The sequence below is a fragment of the Drosophila biarmipes genome, chromosome 2L, assembly GCF_025231255.1.
Source record: "Drosophila biarmipes strain raj3 chromosome 2L, RU_DBia_V1.1, whole genome shotgun sequence".
NCBI lineage: Eukaryota > Metazoa > Arthropoda > Insecta > Diptera > Drosophilidae > Drosophila > Drosophila biarmipes.
Genome location: NC_066612.1, coordinates 8,652,288 through 8,670,559, shown reverse-complemented (window position 1 = coordinate 8,670,559; position 18,272 = coordinate 8,652,288). Strand labels below are relative to the sequence as shown.

The 18,272-nt window shown below is 38.7% G+C and overlaps 1 protein-coding gene across 8 annotated transcripts in view; it reads right to left on the bottom strand.

Moving 5' to 3' along the window:
• The window catches only part of LOC108032368 (tyrosine-protein phosphatase Lar), a 124,091-nt gene that overhangs the window by 84,571 nt on the left and 21,248 nt on the right, over positions 1–18,272 (bottom strand). For all 8 annotated transcript variants that reach the window (XM_017106182.3, XM_017106184.3, XM_017106188.3 and 5 more), the window contains exon 3: positions 12,277–12,550. In XM_017106182.3, the coding sequence (XP_016961671.1) occupies positions 12,277–12,388 (112 nt within the window). In that variant the 5' untranslated portion in view covers positions 12,389–12,550. The remainder of the gene's footprint in view (positions 1–12,276; positions 12,551–18,272) is intronic.

The window sequence follows — 18,272 nt, the reverse complement described above, 5'->3', positions numbered from 1 at the left end:
GAAAAAAGGTCGTTTATGAGAGGTTTTAATATAACACTTAAAAATAAAAGTTATTAATTTTTAGTATAAACATAAAATAAATAAGTTTATAAACTGTTTTTTTGGCTTATAGTAATTCTAAAAATTCTAAACATTTAGTAAGTAATCACTTAGATGCATAACAACTTTTTACATAAGATAAAAACACCTGCTAGAAATCCACCCCACAAATTTCCCTAGAAATCACAAATCGGAAATCCACTTCTACTCGATTTCTAACCGGGTTTATTGCTTCTTGTTAGGTCTCCGAATGAAACCCGCCCAACACTTGTCTCTTGACCCAAGCAACACTTCATCAGTTCGGAACACTTTGGGACAACAAAAACCCGTAACGGACTGAAGTTAATTTTTGGTTCCCTTATCCTATCAAAGCTGGTCCGAAAAAACGACATACAAATTCCATGGACAAAATGAAATGTCAACAGTAAATTTACCTTCGAGTTTTCCCTTTTTGCCCTTTGATTATTTTCTTTTCTAATGCGGCGAAAGCTCATTTTTCTTATTTTGAAACGAAAATTTTCTTAATGGGATTTACAGAACGAAATGTCTACACATAATCTTTGTGTGGGTCTTCTCCTTTTTTTTTTGGAGAGAAAGTAAGATTTTTTTTCGGGTCATTGACGCAGTGTGTAAAATGGCGCATAAATATGTTGGAAATGGACTTGAGAATTTATTTACATAAAAAGGATTTAACAAATAGGGGGAGAAAGGGAACTTGGCCTTGGTGATTTGTTGTTTGGTTAGTCGTTTCTTTTGTTATTTTAAGCTGGTGAGCGATCCGATTTTCTCAAGAAGGTTGCCAGGCGACAGATGATGATGATGATGACGGGTACTCGTATAATGGTGAGGCAGTTTATTGGATTTATTTTGTTATACAATGGTCAATGATCACAAGTCGAGGGGAAATACTTTGGTTTTGGAATTTTGCACGTTTCGCTAAACGAAAAAATGCAGGAGTTCGTTTTAGAGAAATTCTAAAGAGAAGAAAATACAAGAAAATGAAGCCAAGTTGGCTGGAGAACTGAGAATGGGAAGTTTGTCGCGCTCTAAGCAGCAAATCCCTTCATCCGATTTAAGTAAATGCAAACAAAATAAGTAAATAGCAAGAAGCAACACTTCGTCTCCATTGCCTGGTAGCTTTTGTTGGGTAGCTCCCTTCGGCCCGTTCTGTAGTCTTTGGGAAGAAGGGAAAAAGGAGCTTATGGAGGCAGCCATCTCCATCTCATCTTCCAGGGCACTTGGATGAGAGCTTGTTAAAACTTTAAGTCCGTTTTACTTAACGTGGCTGCATTTTAGCTGACAGTTGTAACTGCTTCTGTTGCCTTGATTTTCCCAATGCCACCCCGTCTACAGCTTTCCTCCATTCACTTTGCCTCTGCATTTGCCTTTTGTCTCTCGATCTTTAAGTTGTTAATTTTTTAAAGGCTCCCTGGATTAGGTCCTCTAACTATTTAACACATTCGCCTTGTATTTAACCCTCGAAGGCCATTGACAACGCCTTTAATTGACTTGCATTGTGGCCCTGCGCCTTTCCCTCGGAAAATCCTTCTCGGTCTCGCTCTTTGGCGCTGACAAGCCTCGTAATTAGTCATCTTGGTTTGAGCCACTTTTTGCTATTGACACTTGGCCAAAAGCAACGATGCCTTTTAAGTTCGCTGCTATCGCGCTTGTGCTTTGCTTTTAATTGAAAGACGTCCTTTGCGGAGTCCTGATTGGGTTTATTAATACGCCAGGCTTCTGAGGAACATGGGGTTCAGTAATGTTCCTGTTAGTTGAGCATAATGAGCTCAAATATGGGGCTAACGATGAGTTTATGGTAGACAAGGAAAGTTAAGGCAATGGGATTTCACTTAATAACCCACTTAGAAATGTCAAATTATGGTAATTAAACATACATTCCCGATCTTGAATCATTGTTCTTAGAATTAACATGAATCAATTAAAGGCATAGCTTATTAGTTATTAGTGTTCGGCACTCAAATAACTAAAATACTATTTTACATAACCAATGCTATACATAAATAAATATTTGTATATTTTCTTTTAAGAAATACCTTAAATTTGAGCTATTTAATGAGATTTTACACAGCTTGTAAGCGACTTTTTAAAAACTAACTAAAGTAAAGACCACAAATACTATTCAGCTTAAATATCTGGCTTTAATTTCATTAGTTTCGCTTCAAGAAATGTTTAAATTTACTCCTGGACCGGTTACCTTTACACCCCTAGCAAACGTCTGGCATTTAGGACCCGAAATAAACTTAAGCCCGACCACTTATTTATGACGCATACTTGGCCACCTTGCTGTGCCCCCGAGGACCAACCCAAAAATGCCTAAACACAGTTTGGTTCGCACTGCAAAACTGGGGAGCTCTTTAAAATTGTTCCCCGGCGGAAGTCGAAACCAATTCATTCGCTCAACCCATCTCTCGCAGAATGTGCGCATATTTGCCTACCTCGGCATAATTTGAAATTAGTGCACTCAATGGCTATGGCTTCTCTACTTTTCCTACATTTTTGCCCTGCATATTTACATAGGACGATGGGTTTTCAAAATGTTGGGCCTACCTACACACCAGCTGCTTCAGCTGAAAATGCAAAAGTGCTTACGCCGGCCACCAATTTCAGTGGGTTGTCCATGGTAGCGATGGCGGTGGTGAACGGCGATGGTGGTGATGTTGGCAGCCAAAAAAGCGAGCATCAATTTCTGCAGCAACTGCAGCTTGGCTGGGGGAAATTCCAACGAAAACGGGTAAGGGACTAGCTAGACCATGGCTATGGTCTGCAGCAGGAAAATGCAACGATGAGCGCCATTTTGGCCACGGCTTTAAAGTTTCGCTGCATAAGTTGAGGCGTTGGCGCTGGAATATGAAAAATGTCTCTAATGCTTTGACATTTCGCTCGTTCTCTGGGTTTTTTCTTCGTTTTTTTTTATATTTTTTCTTTCCTTTTCTTGCACCACCCTCTTGCGTTGTCTGTCTCTTGTCGCCAGGAAAATGCCCCTGAAACGGCAAGGGCGTAAAATTGCCGTAACATGACAGCGAACAACTTGGCCAAAAGGTAACTCAAAACGCGCTGCAAACACGCACCACGTAGCCACGCCATTTGGCCAGAGTACCGGAGTACTCTCCTCCGCTTGTTAGTGTTGAGTTAGACTACCCCCCAACACCCACAGCACCCCAACCACCCCATATACCTATATATACCCTCTATGTACCCCGAGATGGAGAGCTTTATCAGTGCGCTCTAGTAGAAAGTTTTCCATAATGTGTGGGAAAAAAAACTTGTGAGCAAAAATAATACACCAAAGAAAAGACAAAACTGTCAACTATTCAAATTTCTTGATGGATATTTTCCGGATTTTATAATACCATATACGCATAGTTTACAATATTGATTTTATGAAACCAAATCTAATAACTATATAATTGGCAACAAAAACTATAATAGACAAACACTATTGCCTGCTGAAATTTCTTTAATGTAATTTTCCTGGTTTTGTATTTCATTTGGCTTGCTTTGTAATTAATTTTTTAGGAGTTTGTAAAACCAAGTACACAAATTTTCAATTACCCTGATATTAAACACCTTTTCACTCTCAATGAATATCTACAAAATGTCCAATTAACATCCAATTTTATATTAAGTTCTAGCTTTATATTCACAAAAATAAAACGTAGCAGGTTGGCTACTCAAATTTCCAGAAAATATTTTCCTTAAAATGTGGTTATTTCTCTTACGGGTAAGTTCCTAATTAAATTCTATTTTTTGTGTTTAATGAACGTCTAACTGAAGTAAAATATTTTATTACATTTTTGACTAGCATACTGCACAAGCAAAAAGAGAAAAACACACAACTTTGCTTTTTCAATAGGCAAATTTCAATTTTCATTATAAAATGCATTTATTGCTTATCGATTTGGCAGGGAAATTGAATGTAATGTAATAAGAAATTACATTTCACATGATAGAATTTTATAATTCAATTTTCTTCTTGCGCTCAATAAAATGTCTAATTGACAGGCAATATTTTTGCGAATTTCCTGTCTCGAGTGTATTGCCTCTTCGGCTTTTTGGCCAGGAGAACCAAATATTTTCCTTTTCCCGTGCGGCCTTTCCTCCTCCATTTTTTCCCTCTTGTCTGCATTATTTATGCATTTTACTCTCGGCTGCTGCTGTTGGCTTTTAATAGTTCTGCATGTGTGCTGCGTGTGTTTACCACATTGAAAAGTTTTCTTTGCAAAGTGCTTGGTACATACAAGCGCGCGCAAATATGCCAAAAAATATGCTACACAAAAATCGCTCAAGTGCAAAGTTTTAACAATTGAAAACTTCGCATGGCTGGTGCAGTGTGAAAAAAATACTTAGAAATAAAGGAGGCAAACTTAAAAGCGCTTCTCCCCAAAGTAGTTAACTCAAAGTGTACGGAGTGTCAAAGTGGAGGATTGAGGTGAGAGTAAAATGCTTCAAGGTTCTCTACTGGAGTCTAGAAAAAATCACATAAAGTTAAGCATTTCCGGGGAATGTATCATTAATCATAATCCCTTACAATGGCGCAAAATGAATCTACATAAAGGCACAAGTTTATTTTTTAAATTCTGCCCAAACTCTATCAAGTTTAAAGGTTCAGCAGTAAAATAAAAAAAAACAACATCACACAAAAAATCGCATAAAGGAAAGCGGAATGAAGGAAAATGCCACTAAAAACAAACTATGCAAGCTTTTTTATGCGCTCTCTCTGCAAGTGGCCAAGAAAGAGGTAAGTCCTTCCCCTAGTGATTTCTTTTCTGTGCTTTCATTCCCAGCCATTCGGGTCTTTGAGCCACCTTGCCAGAGCAATGAGGTGTGAAGATGAACTGTCGCAATTGTCTAACGGCTTTGTTGTAGCTGCAGTTGAATGCACATAGACCCCCGACCAGGGGCTCGTCCCAAAGGGGATCGATGGGTTTTGGGGTAAATTCGAGCTGATTGGGAAGATTGGGAGGGCTAGGAGAGCTAAATTCAAAGGAATGTGAACTTGAAGCTAGCTGGGGAGAAACCCCAAGATTACCTTTTTTTTTATAGATTTTTATCTATTTTTCTAGGAATGCGTAAAAAAGTTGGAATCTAAAGAATTTGCGTATATTTTCATGGTATATCACGTACGATATGAATAACGTATTTTAAATACAAATATAAAATACAAATATAACCACAAATTATTGCTCAAGCCCAGCCTATTAAGTTGTTTTGATCGGGATCTGAAGAATTCGCGTTATGAAATTCAATGAATTTCCCTTTATACAAAAAAAACTTAAGTAAAAACAACTGTCAAATGTTGATTTATTTATCTCATTTATTAATTTTAGGGAACTGGGCCATACAAATATAATTCGTATTACTATTGCTAAACTCCAGTCTAATAAATTACTTTTTATCGGGATCTGAAGAATTGGCGTTTATAAATTCTTTAACTAATCTTTATATAAGAAACTTGAGTAAAAAATATCAGTAAACTTTTTCTCTATAATAGAAATAAAACCTTTTAAGATATTAATTTTGGAAATGCGTTGGACCATCGCTCTTGGGAATTCGTCCATGGCCACGGCGAATCCCCTCTGGAATGCAAATGCTCTGAGCTACGCACCTGACAACAGGTGGACAGCAGGACATGGGACATCTTCTTGCCTTGACTGGGTATTTTTGTAGCGCTGCCTCTGCAGCTCCCCCGTCCTTTTTTTCGTTCTTTCTTTTTTTGTGACTGTGTGTGCGTAAAACAAATATCGCACTAAGGCGAGAGCAAATCAAATGTAAAACCCGACGTAGGCGAGTGTCAGTCTGTTGGTCTGTGTGAGTGTGTGTGCTTTGTGGTCGCTCCATCCATCCAACCGACCATCCCACTGCGATCCTGAAACCATCCCAGAAAACACCCAATCCCAACCCCCGGCATGCTCGACTTGGCTACACCTTTTGTGGAAATCCAACAATGTCAACTATGCAACACAAAAGCGACAATGCTGTTGCTTTGTCTGACTGAAAGGAGAACGAAAGTGTGGCAAGGTGCTTGCTGGCTGTGGCGCCCTTCTTGTTGTTGCCGTTTTTATGTGCCACACAAAAATAGCTCACTTTTGGCCCCCAACATTGTGCGCTTTCTCCACATTTCGGTATAATTTGTTTTGGTCTTTCATGCACACAATTTGCATTGCTGGCCTTTTCCACCTTAAAGCGACGCAGAAATAATGACATTAAAATGCACATTACATTAAAACGGAAAATAAAAAATACGGGGAAAACAGAAGAAAAACAAAATTCTAGATTTTCCAGCGCGTGCCGGCTTAACCCCTTGGCGTGTGGCCCATAAAAAAAGCGAAACCAAACCAAACCAAACCCCAAAATGAAACGAACAACATGCAAATCAGCCAGCAAACAGCCATAACTACAACTACTTCAGTTTTATGAGCTCCAAACCTCCAACCTCACCCATAGGACCCCCGCCCCCACATTGACAATTATTAGACCGGCCACGCCCCTTGTCGTGCTCATAAATTTTGTAATTATTCCCCTGCGTGCGGAAAGAAAGCCCAAGAAAAAATAGTAAGGGGAAAAAAGAAAGAACAACACAAAATTGAGGGAAAGCACACGCATGTCTGGGCCAAATATGCTAAAGTGGAGAGATGAGTTGAGATTGCCACCGGAACGATTGTTTACCTAAAACTGTGCTAGCCATATTCTTAAAGGCCTGCCAGCCGCAAATTTAATACTATTAACTAGGCCCAAGCACGCTTCATTTTCTCAGCAAAAAGTTAAGTTCTCCCTGCTTGTTATATTCCTAATTAATGCACGCAATTCGAAACAAATGTTCTCAAAACACTACCATTGATTTAATCACAACTCTGTAGTGTAATTTCCTACCATAAATTATGAATAATTTAAAAATTAAACACACGTCGTCGCCAAACTTGTGTAAATTAATTATTGAAAGAAAACTTTTCTTCTACGCCACTCTCAGCACCCTTAAGTATAGCTCGTTCTTGACCCCAAACTCCTCTAATCGATTAAATCGGTTGCAGGGGATATTACCAAAATATCTTAATTAAATTTGAACAAAGTCTGAGTTCCGAGGCCGAAGCCAAGATGAAGATGGTGAAAATGCAGAACGAGAGCGGGAAAAAAACGGTTTTATAAATTTGAACTTAAAAGGCTTGAGAGTCACTGGGTACCGCAGTGCAGCCATAAACATTAATTAAAAGTTTTGACCCTTTTTGCCGTTGCTCAGGGGCTCATCAGCTGCAATATTCATGCGCAGCCAGCGCGCATACAACTACAATAAAATGCACTCAAATTGTTGCTGTGGGAGACTAGGAGAAAGCCAGGCGGAGAAAGCCCAGGAAGAGAAAGGAAAAAGCGCGGCCTCAGTGGCCTTATTTGCACGTAGGGCAGCGCTAACAAAAATTACGAGTTAAGCACTTTTCTGGGCCCGGGGCAAACATATTCACATGGCCACACACACACACACACCCAGTCTTCAATCTCCGTGCACAGTCCACACATGACTCATGAATCATTTAGCACACACTCACTCGGCCGGCCAACTTTTATTTTTCGCCATTTACATGAAAAGTGTTCGCGGCAAAATGTTCAGTTTTTCACTGTCCACTTTTATATATTTTTTGTGTCTTTTTTCGTTTTTTGCGGCTTGTCGAAAATATGACTGGGGCATATGGGCAAACAATTGTCATCGTGTTGTGAGTGTAGCTATCTGAATAAGTATTCATGGCCGCGGATGGTGTGGCATACTTTCCAGCGTCAGCGGGCCACAGTAAAAACAAATGGACAAGTGGCAAATTCACCGAAAACACACCGATTCACCCCGAAACCAGCGGCAGTCAACTGCAAAACCAGCCAAGCATTAAATTAACATTTTTTCTAATTAAAGTGACCGGCAAAAAGTGGTTAAAAAAGATACCAAATTGTCCCTGAGACGGTTGAAAGCGAAGTGCATTTGCATTAAAGATTCTTAACGATCCTTATAATTTAAACAAGGAAAGCAATAAATTAAAAATAATTGTTATCCTCAAATTTTAAATTAAAAAATGTCCTTTTAAAATCTTTTATTACTATTTCATATATAAAAACTTATAATTAAAACTGAAGGACATCCTTACAAAAAGTAAAAGCTTTTATGGACGTTAATATAAAACAAATAAATTAAAGCTCAATAAAAAGAATCTAACTATTTATGTTTTTGTTAAAAAATTTCGTGGTTTGCTCTATTTTTTTTTATTTATTGTAGCAATACAAAACCATCTAAATCTTTAAGAATTCCCATTTACATTCCCACATTGGTTTTCCTTTCATCACTGATAAATATGGGCACTTAGCCAAAAATACATTTAACGCTTTTAATAGGCCGTAATTAGCCAAAAGATATAGGCGGTCATTTTGCAATTGTCAGCAATGGTCGCAGATAAATGTTGATTTATCTCAAGGCGTCCGTCTCCACTCACATTAATGTGTTGACATTTAGGGCAGCCTTCCCTTGCCCCAACAACATATAAATACAATAAAAAAAAAAACTAATAGCATTTTGGTGCAGCCATTTTGGGGGAAAAGAAGGGGAGGGCCTCCTTGTAATGAAAAGTAATAATATTAAATTAACAGAACTCTGGTGAATTGTTGCCGCTTGGCCAGAGACAACCTCTGGGAAATGGGAAATGGTAACGGGGATCTGGGAAATGTGGAATGGTCCGAACAAAACCATTTCGGGGATCCCCCCTCGGGGGTCCACACTATTTTTCGCTAGGCCGCCACAAACATCTTATTTATGGTCTCGTTTCTCGTAAAAATTTGTTATTTAGATTTATGGCGCTTTGCTCTTTGTTGTTGCCAACATTTATTTATCTTTCTTTCATTCCGTCTTTTCTTCCGTGGCTCCTTTTTTTTTTAGGTTTTTTTTATATACTTTTTGTAACCCACTAAGTGGGAGGTGGGGCGGCCCCCACTCATTTGGGCACTGAAATTTTAGAGCCACTTTAGCCGGTCACTTGTCCGTCGACGAGCAACGCGAAAAAACGTGATAAATGTCAGGACATTATTATTGTTGAACAACTCAGATATATGCGTATAGTGGGTATTTCTACACGGGATGTTGGCTAATATAATGATATGCGGCATTAGCAAGTTGCACACGCTTTTGCCGGGGCCATTTGCCATTTGCCAAACTGCCAGGAAAAACAATTGATGGCCGTTCTCACATTTGTTTTGAGATATTTCAGCTACTTCACTAGGTTTCTGATTTCTTTAGATTTTAGATTCTTAGATAAACGAACTTCTAACATGTCCCTATAAAGTGAAGATTTTAGATTATAAATATTCATGATTTTAAATATTTTAATTAAATTTTAAAGAAACGTAAAAAAATTACCACTTTTTCTTAAGCTAAATAAAAAAATTTTTAATTGTTTTAAATATTAGATAGAAAATTAAAAAAATATACCTATATGAAAAACCACCTATTCTTAGATTAACAAAAAATATAATATAAACCAAAGATGATTAATTTAAGCGTATTTATAGATTAGGAAGGTAAAGCATCCCAAAAAAAAATCAATGGGAAAATGTACAAATATGTTATTTATAAATTAAAATAAATATGGTACATTTACAGCAATAAAAACAATTAAAAACTCAGATTATTCCCGCTTTTCCTTTAGTTGAATAACCCAAGAATTATTCCTTAAGACCCAGGAAATCCTTGGAACAACATATATCCATGGGAAAAGTTTGGAATTGATTTGTGATTGCCTGCCCCGGAATTTCCCTACCCAGCCGATTACTCTCACGTCTACTGTTTAATTACCTTTCGCTTGGCGAACTCCATCAAGCCGAAAGTTATCAATTTCGGATTACTTTGCCCCACAAAGGCAAACACGGGCGAGAATCGACTTTAACCATATTTCATCCAGACACTTTTCCGCCCTCGCGTAGTTTAACTTGAGGCTTTTTTTTTGGCAGAGGATAAGGGATGAGTGGGAAAACTTTTGCTATATGTTAATTATGGCTCTGGCATTTATTTGCGGCTTAATATAGCATATATGGGTGGGTACGCACATATAGTTTAGTGCCGTTCGCCTTTAGTTTAGGAAGCGATTTTCCCGGGCCGCTCTGACATTTGCTGTTCCACATTCCCATTTTTTTTCGGTTTTTTTCCCGCGCTCGCTGTCTAAACGAAAACTTTTCAAATTATCGTAGCATCAACTTTTTCCTCCTGCTCGGATTCTATTTTTTTTCTTGCCACTGATGAGTGAAATGAAAGGAAAGCAAGAGATTGGAGCATTGGAGCCTGGAGTTGCGGCAAATTAATTAAAACTTGTTGCAAAAACGCAAAAGTGAAATAAGTTCCCTTTGCGTGAAATATTTGGGAGCTGGACAACGGCTGAGTTAAGTCGGCAATTGTCGAGCGGGGCTTTTGTGTCATAATTTCCAGCAAACGACAAATTAGCTGGCCAAAAAGTGGGTGGATGTCGGCGGAAACAGGCACAAAAAGCCGGCTGTGAGGGCCCCAAAAACCATTTACATGGCAAACAGCAAACAGTTTTGCATATGTTTTTAGATACTTTCGCCCCTGCAATGCTGCTGTCCAACAGTTTGTCGCTCTGTCAACGCCCGAAGAGCTTCGGCAGGACAAACAAAAAAAAAACAAAAAAAATTAGAGAAAAAAAAGGGAGCCAGCCGCAACCCGCAACGAGTTGTACAAACATTTCACGCGGCAAAGTGCCGCATAAATTTCAATTTAATGCCACATACACAAAAAGAGGTGCGACAAACTGCAAACTGCAAACTGCAGGCTAACCAGGAAAAAGCAGGCAAAAGCAAAAGCAGCAGCTACCCAGTAACGACAACAAATAAAATGGCAACAAAACCAGAAAATACATCAGGATGTGCAGTGTTTGTGTGGCCCTGTTTTTCTGACTCGGTCGTCCCCTGCAGCTTGTTTATCGCTCCACGTACCGCTTGCGCCACCCAGTTTTCCATTCTCCCCAAACCCACTCCCGCCCCCCCGCTTGGGAAACCACCTCCCCTCAAAATGAAATGAAGCGTCTATGAAAGGTAAGTGCCACGGCGAGTGGATAGCGCCAGGAGGCACAAGTCAGCCTCGACACTTCCACTTCCACATCCACTTCCACCTCCATTTCCATTCCCACTTCCATTCCCACTTCCACAAAAGGCCTTGCAAAATATGAGCCACATTTGACTGCAATTCTGAAATGTCAACACTTTGATTGTTATTTGTTTTTCCTTTCTCTTAAGTGACGAAAATGACTTCCAGGTGGGCTGGACTTTGCTTAGGGGGAATTGGTAATTGAATTCGAAATGTAGGCAGGGGAAATTATGATTTTCTGATCATTAACTAGCAAGAATGTGGAAGAAAGTAGGTTCTAAAAGTGGGTTTTTTAAAAGAAATTATTCACTATAAAACTGAAGACCCACAGATTGTATGATTGTTAGTTCAAATAAGATCATAGTAGTTTTATAGTTACATTTTATAAGAAAGTGAAACTTCCCTTTCATTTAATTATTTGTATTATATTTAATTATTTGTAAGATATTAAATTATATTACTCAAAATTAAATGATAATATGATATTATATGATGTTATATGAATTTATAACATTGTATTTACTGTTCTTATTATATGATATTATATGATATAATGTGATGTTATATGAAATTATAATATTGTATTTATTGTTCTTACGATATAATTTGATATTATATTATATGATAATTATTATTTTAAATAAATCTACTGTTTTAAGACCACTGAAGTGCGGATCCCTGCTAATTAAAAAATCAACAGAAGTAAATTACCAATACTGCTTAGGACAGTTTATCGCCGTCAAACTCCCTTTCTTTTAATTAAAATTGTTCAAGACCTCTTTTTTCCTGCTTCTGCTTTGGCTAATTTGAGCCTCAACTGATTAAAATTCTCTTCTTCCGTTTTCAAATGCTTGAGCCTTATAAATATTATGCTCGTCCAAGTTAATTTTAGCACTTGAGCCGAGCGAACTTCAGCTGAAATCCAAGTAAACTCAACTCCACTTGAAAGTTGAGCTCGCTGGCAAGAATGTGCCCAAATTAAGAGCGGAACTTAACGCAAACTTGGCCTAACTTGTGTGTAAAGTGGCGGCATAAATACGGCCAACCAAAAAAATACATAATTTTAGTTTTTAAAACAACTTAGGGCTAATACTCACGGGCTGCATCGACGGTGGTGGGCGTCCAGGTGAGCAGGAACAACGCTAATAGGCCGAGAGCTGCAATTGGGCTGGCTGCTGTCATCTGCAGACCCATTATTTTCAAATACATATATATTTCGTATCGTCGGAAATTGGGGGTGTCGACAGTTGGTAACAACAACAACAATGCTTAGCTAGTTTAAATGCTTCTATTTACACAGGCTGTGTCTCTGTCAGACTTACTATTTGGCTGACGGACTCACTCTCTCGCCAAATGGCACTTAGGCTTTCGCTGAAGGTGCCAGTTCGGAAAATTCAAAGTCGATAGGAAAAATCAACACAGTTTTTGTTGCAAGTGTGCAAGGGTGTAGGGTGTTTGTTTTGTGTGTCAGAAAGGTGAGTGGAGTGTGTTTTTTGTATTTGCAGTTAAGTTAATGATTTCGTATAGTCGTAGTTGTATCAGTGTTTCAATCGTTCGTTAAATACATTTTCGCAAGCCGAAAGTCATCGGATATTACAAGATGTGTTAGTAAATGCGATGTCATCATCATTATTGGCATGATAGCAACATGTCGTATGCGTGATAAATATTTGCAATTGTTGTCGTCACGTTGCATTCAGTTGTACAAGTTGTTGTCGTCGTCGTTGTTGATCACACATATTGATTGTTGTCGACATGTTCGAGGAGCCAAGTTTATTGCAGTCGTCGTTGTATCATCGTTTTATGGTTACCATGTGGAGGGAAGCTGTTGTTACTTATCTGACCAAATACATTTACCTGCCTAGACCTGAACTTAATACTTAAAGAACTCTTATATTTATGCGATTTATATCTAAAATATAATCTGAGATATGCAGTTTATTCTCTTGTCTTATTGATTTATTTCTTTCTTTTTTGTGATTCAATGTTGTTTGCCGGTTTTGATGTTCCTGCAAAAAAAAGGACACACAAAAGAAAGGGGAGAGAGAGAAAAACAATTGTTAAGGATAAAAGTCAGTCGACCTGGCTTAAATTGTCAGAGACCTTTGTGTGTGGTTTTGTGGCAACAGGGGGGAAAAGTGAAATCCATTGGCCTCGTTTAGCTGGCAAAATCAAAACTAAATATACATTTTTGATATAAATTCGAGTCTCTGGGAGAAATACATTTGTTGTACATTTTTAAACGCTTTAAATGTGCGTCCAACCAGTAGGTTTACCAAAATAAAAAAGGGATTTGACAGAATTAATTTGAGTACAAGCAAATATATTGATTTTTCAAGGTAATTAAACTTTCAACTGCTTGAAAACGCTAGGATGTCATCTAAATAAAACGTCAAATCCAAAACCAAACCACACAGTATGCACAATATGCTGAACTTCAAATAAATTGATATTTCCAGGTAATTTTCAAATCTTTATGCCAACAAGAGGGTTTCCAAAATCAAAAGGAAATCAGAGTGAATTTTAGTTACAAAAAATAGTAACAAAGTCAAGTAAATTGATTTTTCCAGGTAATTAAAGCACCAACAGCTCCAAATAAAGCACATCTAATTGAAGATGTCATCTAAATAGGCTGAAAGTCCCAAAAACCAAGTTACAGCATATGCACATGCGATCCCAAGGAGCCCAGTTGAATGCTCTGTGGCGAGCAAAGTAAATCGTTGGTCGACTCCAAATTCCTTGCCCCACGTCGAGCACTCATTAAGGCAATCACCTAAAAGCAAATCCCTCAAAGGCCAACCCAATAATTACAGTAACAGCAGCACACTCAGCAGCAATTAAAAAGTCAGGTTTAGCAGTCAGGGGGAAAATGAAAAACCGAAAAGTCAGGCAAGAATTGAACAAACTATAAAAGCCAAACCAATTGGAAGAGCCTAACAAATTTGCACCTCGGCTCAAGGGGCAATGCTACTTTTGATTTCTTTTCCACACTCTCCACACACCTCCTTTGCATCTACTTTGTTTACACCAAGTTATAGACCCACTTGGCTGAGGGGAAAAGGCCCTAAAAAATCACGACTGCAGGTAGGCCTGAACCCCACACAGCCCCCTGCCATCTACCAGGCCATACCTCCTGCCCCCCATCTGCCTATATATATGCACTTGTAAAAATCAATTAAACTTTTCAAGTGAAGTTATAATGGCTGGCAACCCTTTTCAACCACTCACGCTCTTCTTCTTCGTTTTTCTGCTTGATTTTTTGCGGACTTTCGACTTTCTCCTGTATATATTGTTTTTGTTGCCTCTGGCTGTTCAGTCAGTTTTCTTATTGTTTTCATTGCTGTTGTTGTTGCAGTTGTCAAAAGTTTTAAAATAATTGGATTTTTTTCTGCTGCTATGCGAGCGAGTGTGAGTGCACTGTGAGTACAGAACACGAACATCGGAATGTTGACGATTGCAGCGAGGGGATATATGGAATGGAAGGGTTTACCTACCCACCAACCTACCGCCCCCAAACTCATTCTATATAAATTAAAATTTCTTTGTTGCAAAACCCTTGGCTTACACACACACACTGAGACCCAGGAGGGGAAGGTACTTAATGCAGGATTTCGCTGCAGTCATCCAACGCCATCATCGCGAGTATTACCCAATTTCCAGCTGAAGTTTTCAACACCAAATTGTAGACGTCAACAACACAAGCGTGGAGCAGCGTGGGTGTGGCCAATCGGATGCCTATATAGGGCCAGCCACGCCATGACGAACGCTTGGTAGAACGCTATTTGAACAGACAGAAAGGGGGCTCAGGGAAGGGCTTTTCCGTTGGTTTCAACCCAGGCCCATAAAGTAAACTTCTCCACATTTCGCTCGGAGTTATATCTACTACTTACAATCATTAGAACTATCCACCAATTAATAAAACAAACAAATTGCATAATTATCTCCACTCGGCCAGCACCTAATTAACCCCCCAAGCACATATATTTCAGTCTTGTTGAGCGACCTTTGAATGATATATATAGGGCGATATAATTTCAATTAGGCTAATGTAAACCATAAATTAGCCTATAACTATTGTTGCAGACAAAAAGATCCTACGATAGCTTCTTCATATTCATATTGAGTATATTTAAGGTATTCGTCATACACGGCGTATACGTGTCACTTAATGCTGGCCTGGAAAAAACATTTTAGTTTCGAACCTCATTTCAAGTTTGGCGAAAAAGAAATTGAGTGAAAGGAACTTTTTTCCTGCAATTTTTCTTCTCCTCGCTTTCAGTTCTAATAAAAACACTTGACACCAAAACGGAGAAAGTTCCTTGAGGCAAGTGGTGGAAGACATGTGAGGCTGAGCTGGGTTGTATAATGCTTTTTGTTGGTTTTCGAAAAGAAAAACATTATATACTGGCTTAAGAATTATAAAATGTTCTTATATTTTACATTTAAGATTTAAAAAGCGTTTTAAGAAACATTGATTTACTGTCCAAGAAAGAAATTGCGTTTAAAAGTGATTTCCCAGCCCATATTAGGAACACAAATTCACTTTAAAATTACTATAATTTAATTTAATTTTAATTTTGCTAGCATAAAGAGTTTACTTAAAATCCTTTCCGAAGTCTACAGCACTACACTTAGTGGCTTTAAGTAAAATATAAAATCTGATTTAGCTCTCACAAGGCCAGTGCAAAAAAAACCTGAAATTTTCTTGAGCTCTTGCCAAGGATTTTCCATTACTCGCCGAGGACATAACTATGTCAATCTGCAGAAGCCACTCTCCACACACTGCAGGCCCTTTTTATTTTTCTACTTTTTGTGTGTTTTTTTGGTCGGCCTTAGCTGGAAATCACTTCGCAGCTGGTCCTAAAACGATTTTAGGCCGCTCCAATCACAAACACACACTCGACTCGGCACACCCGAATCGGAAACCAGCGAAAACATCAGCCACAACAATCCTTCCAGGACGCAGCGTTATTTTCGCACCAAAACTGCAGAGAAAACCCCTCCAGGACCTCAGACCCCAAAAAGGAACTGTGAAAAATTGCCAACAGTTTCGCTTTAAGCCAAAAGGAGGAGGAAAAAAAAATGAAGAAATGGTAGTCGCTCGTAAAACTGCAAATGAAAATAGATAAAAAGTATCTGTCGTCCCAACCAGTAAACTTCATTTTGTAAATCAATTGAATTTTCAATTGTGTGCGAGCAAACTAAACCAAACCACGGCGAAACGAGGGAGCTTACCCAAAAAAAAAGGTAAACATAAAAGGACAAATAAAGGAAACGACACTATTACCGAAGAAGGGGGGGTGGGTATACCGAAAGATTTTCCTCCCTGGGCAATCGTTTCAATCTCCATCTCGAATAGGGACAGGATTGGCGTTTCTTATTAGCTGGGGCCAGGCGATAAGGACCTTATCGTTTCATTCATAGGGAAATTCCAGGTCAAACACACGCACACACAAAGGCTCTGGTAACTCTCTTATGCCGCTTGAAATTTTTACCGATTTATCTGCCAGGTATTATCGGCATCCTCAGTGGTTCTTCGTTAATTATGCCTCGCGTTTCACGCAAACTTTGCCACCCACAACCCGGGTGGTTTGTAATTATAGAAATATTTTTTAACCGGCTTGCGGCAAGGAACACGCTCACAAAAGCAAGTACACATGCGAGTACAGCATGAGGGGGGGCGGGGGTTGAACCGAGGCAAGCCGAGGACTACGACGATTTGGTTTTTGGTTAACTTGGCTGAAATCACTTTGCCGGGATTTCCTAAAACGCTTTTCCCTTTGCTATGACATTATTTGTATCCGTGGTTTGTCACATACTTGGGGGCACCACTTGAATTTTATTCAAACTATTTGCCTCGATTTTTACGAATTTTGTTTCGATTATATTTTTTATTTGCTGCCCGATTATCGCACACACGGCTGAGGAGGACGCGCTCTGTTTCTTACACGTTCGTTACATCCTGCCAAATCCCGAAATTGTACTAAATACGTACAAAACTTTTACGATTGGCTAAGGCCCAGAGCAGCCGTGCTCGTGTTTTTCCTCGCGTCAAGTGTGTGCGTTTGTGTGTCGATGGACGACACGAAGAGTCCATCAGCGGGCCCGAGGACGGGCCGAGCGCGAGTCCTGTGTGGTGGGTTTTCAGAAAGAGCGAAAAGGCCGAGCAGATTCGGCATCCCGAAGCTGGGAGAGATGAAAGAGAAAGACTGGACAATGCTACCCACTCAAAAGTGAGTTTTGAGCAGAGCTCAATGCAGGAAATGCTCGGCAAAATGTTAAGAGCCCTTCAGTCCGAGTGGTTTTATATATCATCTGAAATTAGCTCCAGAGCTTAAAATGTTAGGGAACAGTTGAGTATTACCATGGAGCTAAAAATACAGCTCAAAACATTACTCAAAAACATATAAATAGTATATTTAATATATTTTGTAAAATTAAAAAAACAGAATTTTAGAAATTTAGTTGAGAAATACTTAAGAATATAATGCTGCTCTAAATAGATTATTGGGAACTAAGAAATCCATCTAAAATATAATTTTTAATTTAAAACAAACTCATTTATTACTGAGTTGAAACTCTTAACCAACATTGAGATAAATACAAAGTCTTTTAGTCCCATAACATTAGAGCCTAGAAGAATTTCTCTTAGATGAAGCAAACTCATGTTAAGTTTGTTACTTGCATGTTAAACTCAACTCAAAATGAGATTTTCAACCACATCATATAAGAAATGTAACTCAGTGTTCCGACTCTAAGAGAACTGGTCAAAATAAAAACTGTAAAATAAACAGTGGCTGTTTTAAACTCAACTCAAAATCGCACTTCTAGACATTCCAACTCATCTTGTTAAAGAGAACTGGTTACTTTGAGAATTCTAGATTTAACAGACCAATTTATAAACTCAACTCAAAATGTAGAGTCATAACAACCAAAAGAGACCCTGCTGTGATGTGAATAAAGCAGCTCGGTTCTTCTTCTTAGCCAGGACTCACTCAAAGAGAGATGGGTGAGCATAAAAACAAGCTTTCAATGTGGATTATTCGGAGGTGTTCGGTTCCTGAAAACCCGAAACGAACTCACCGCCGAAGGT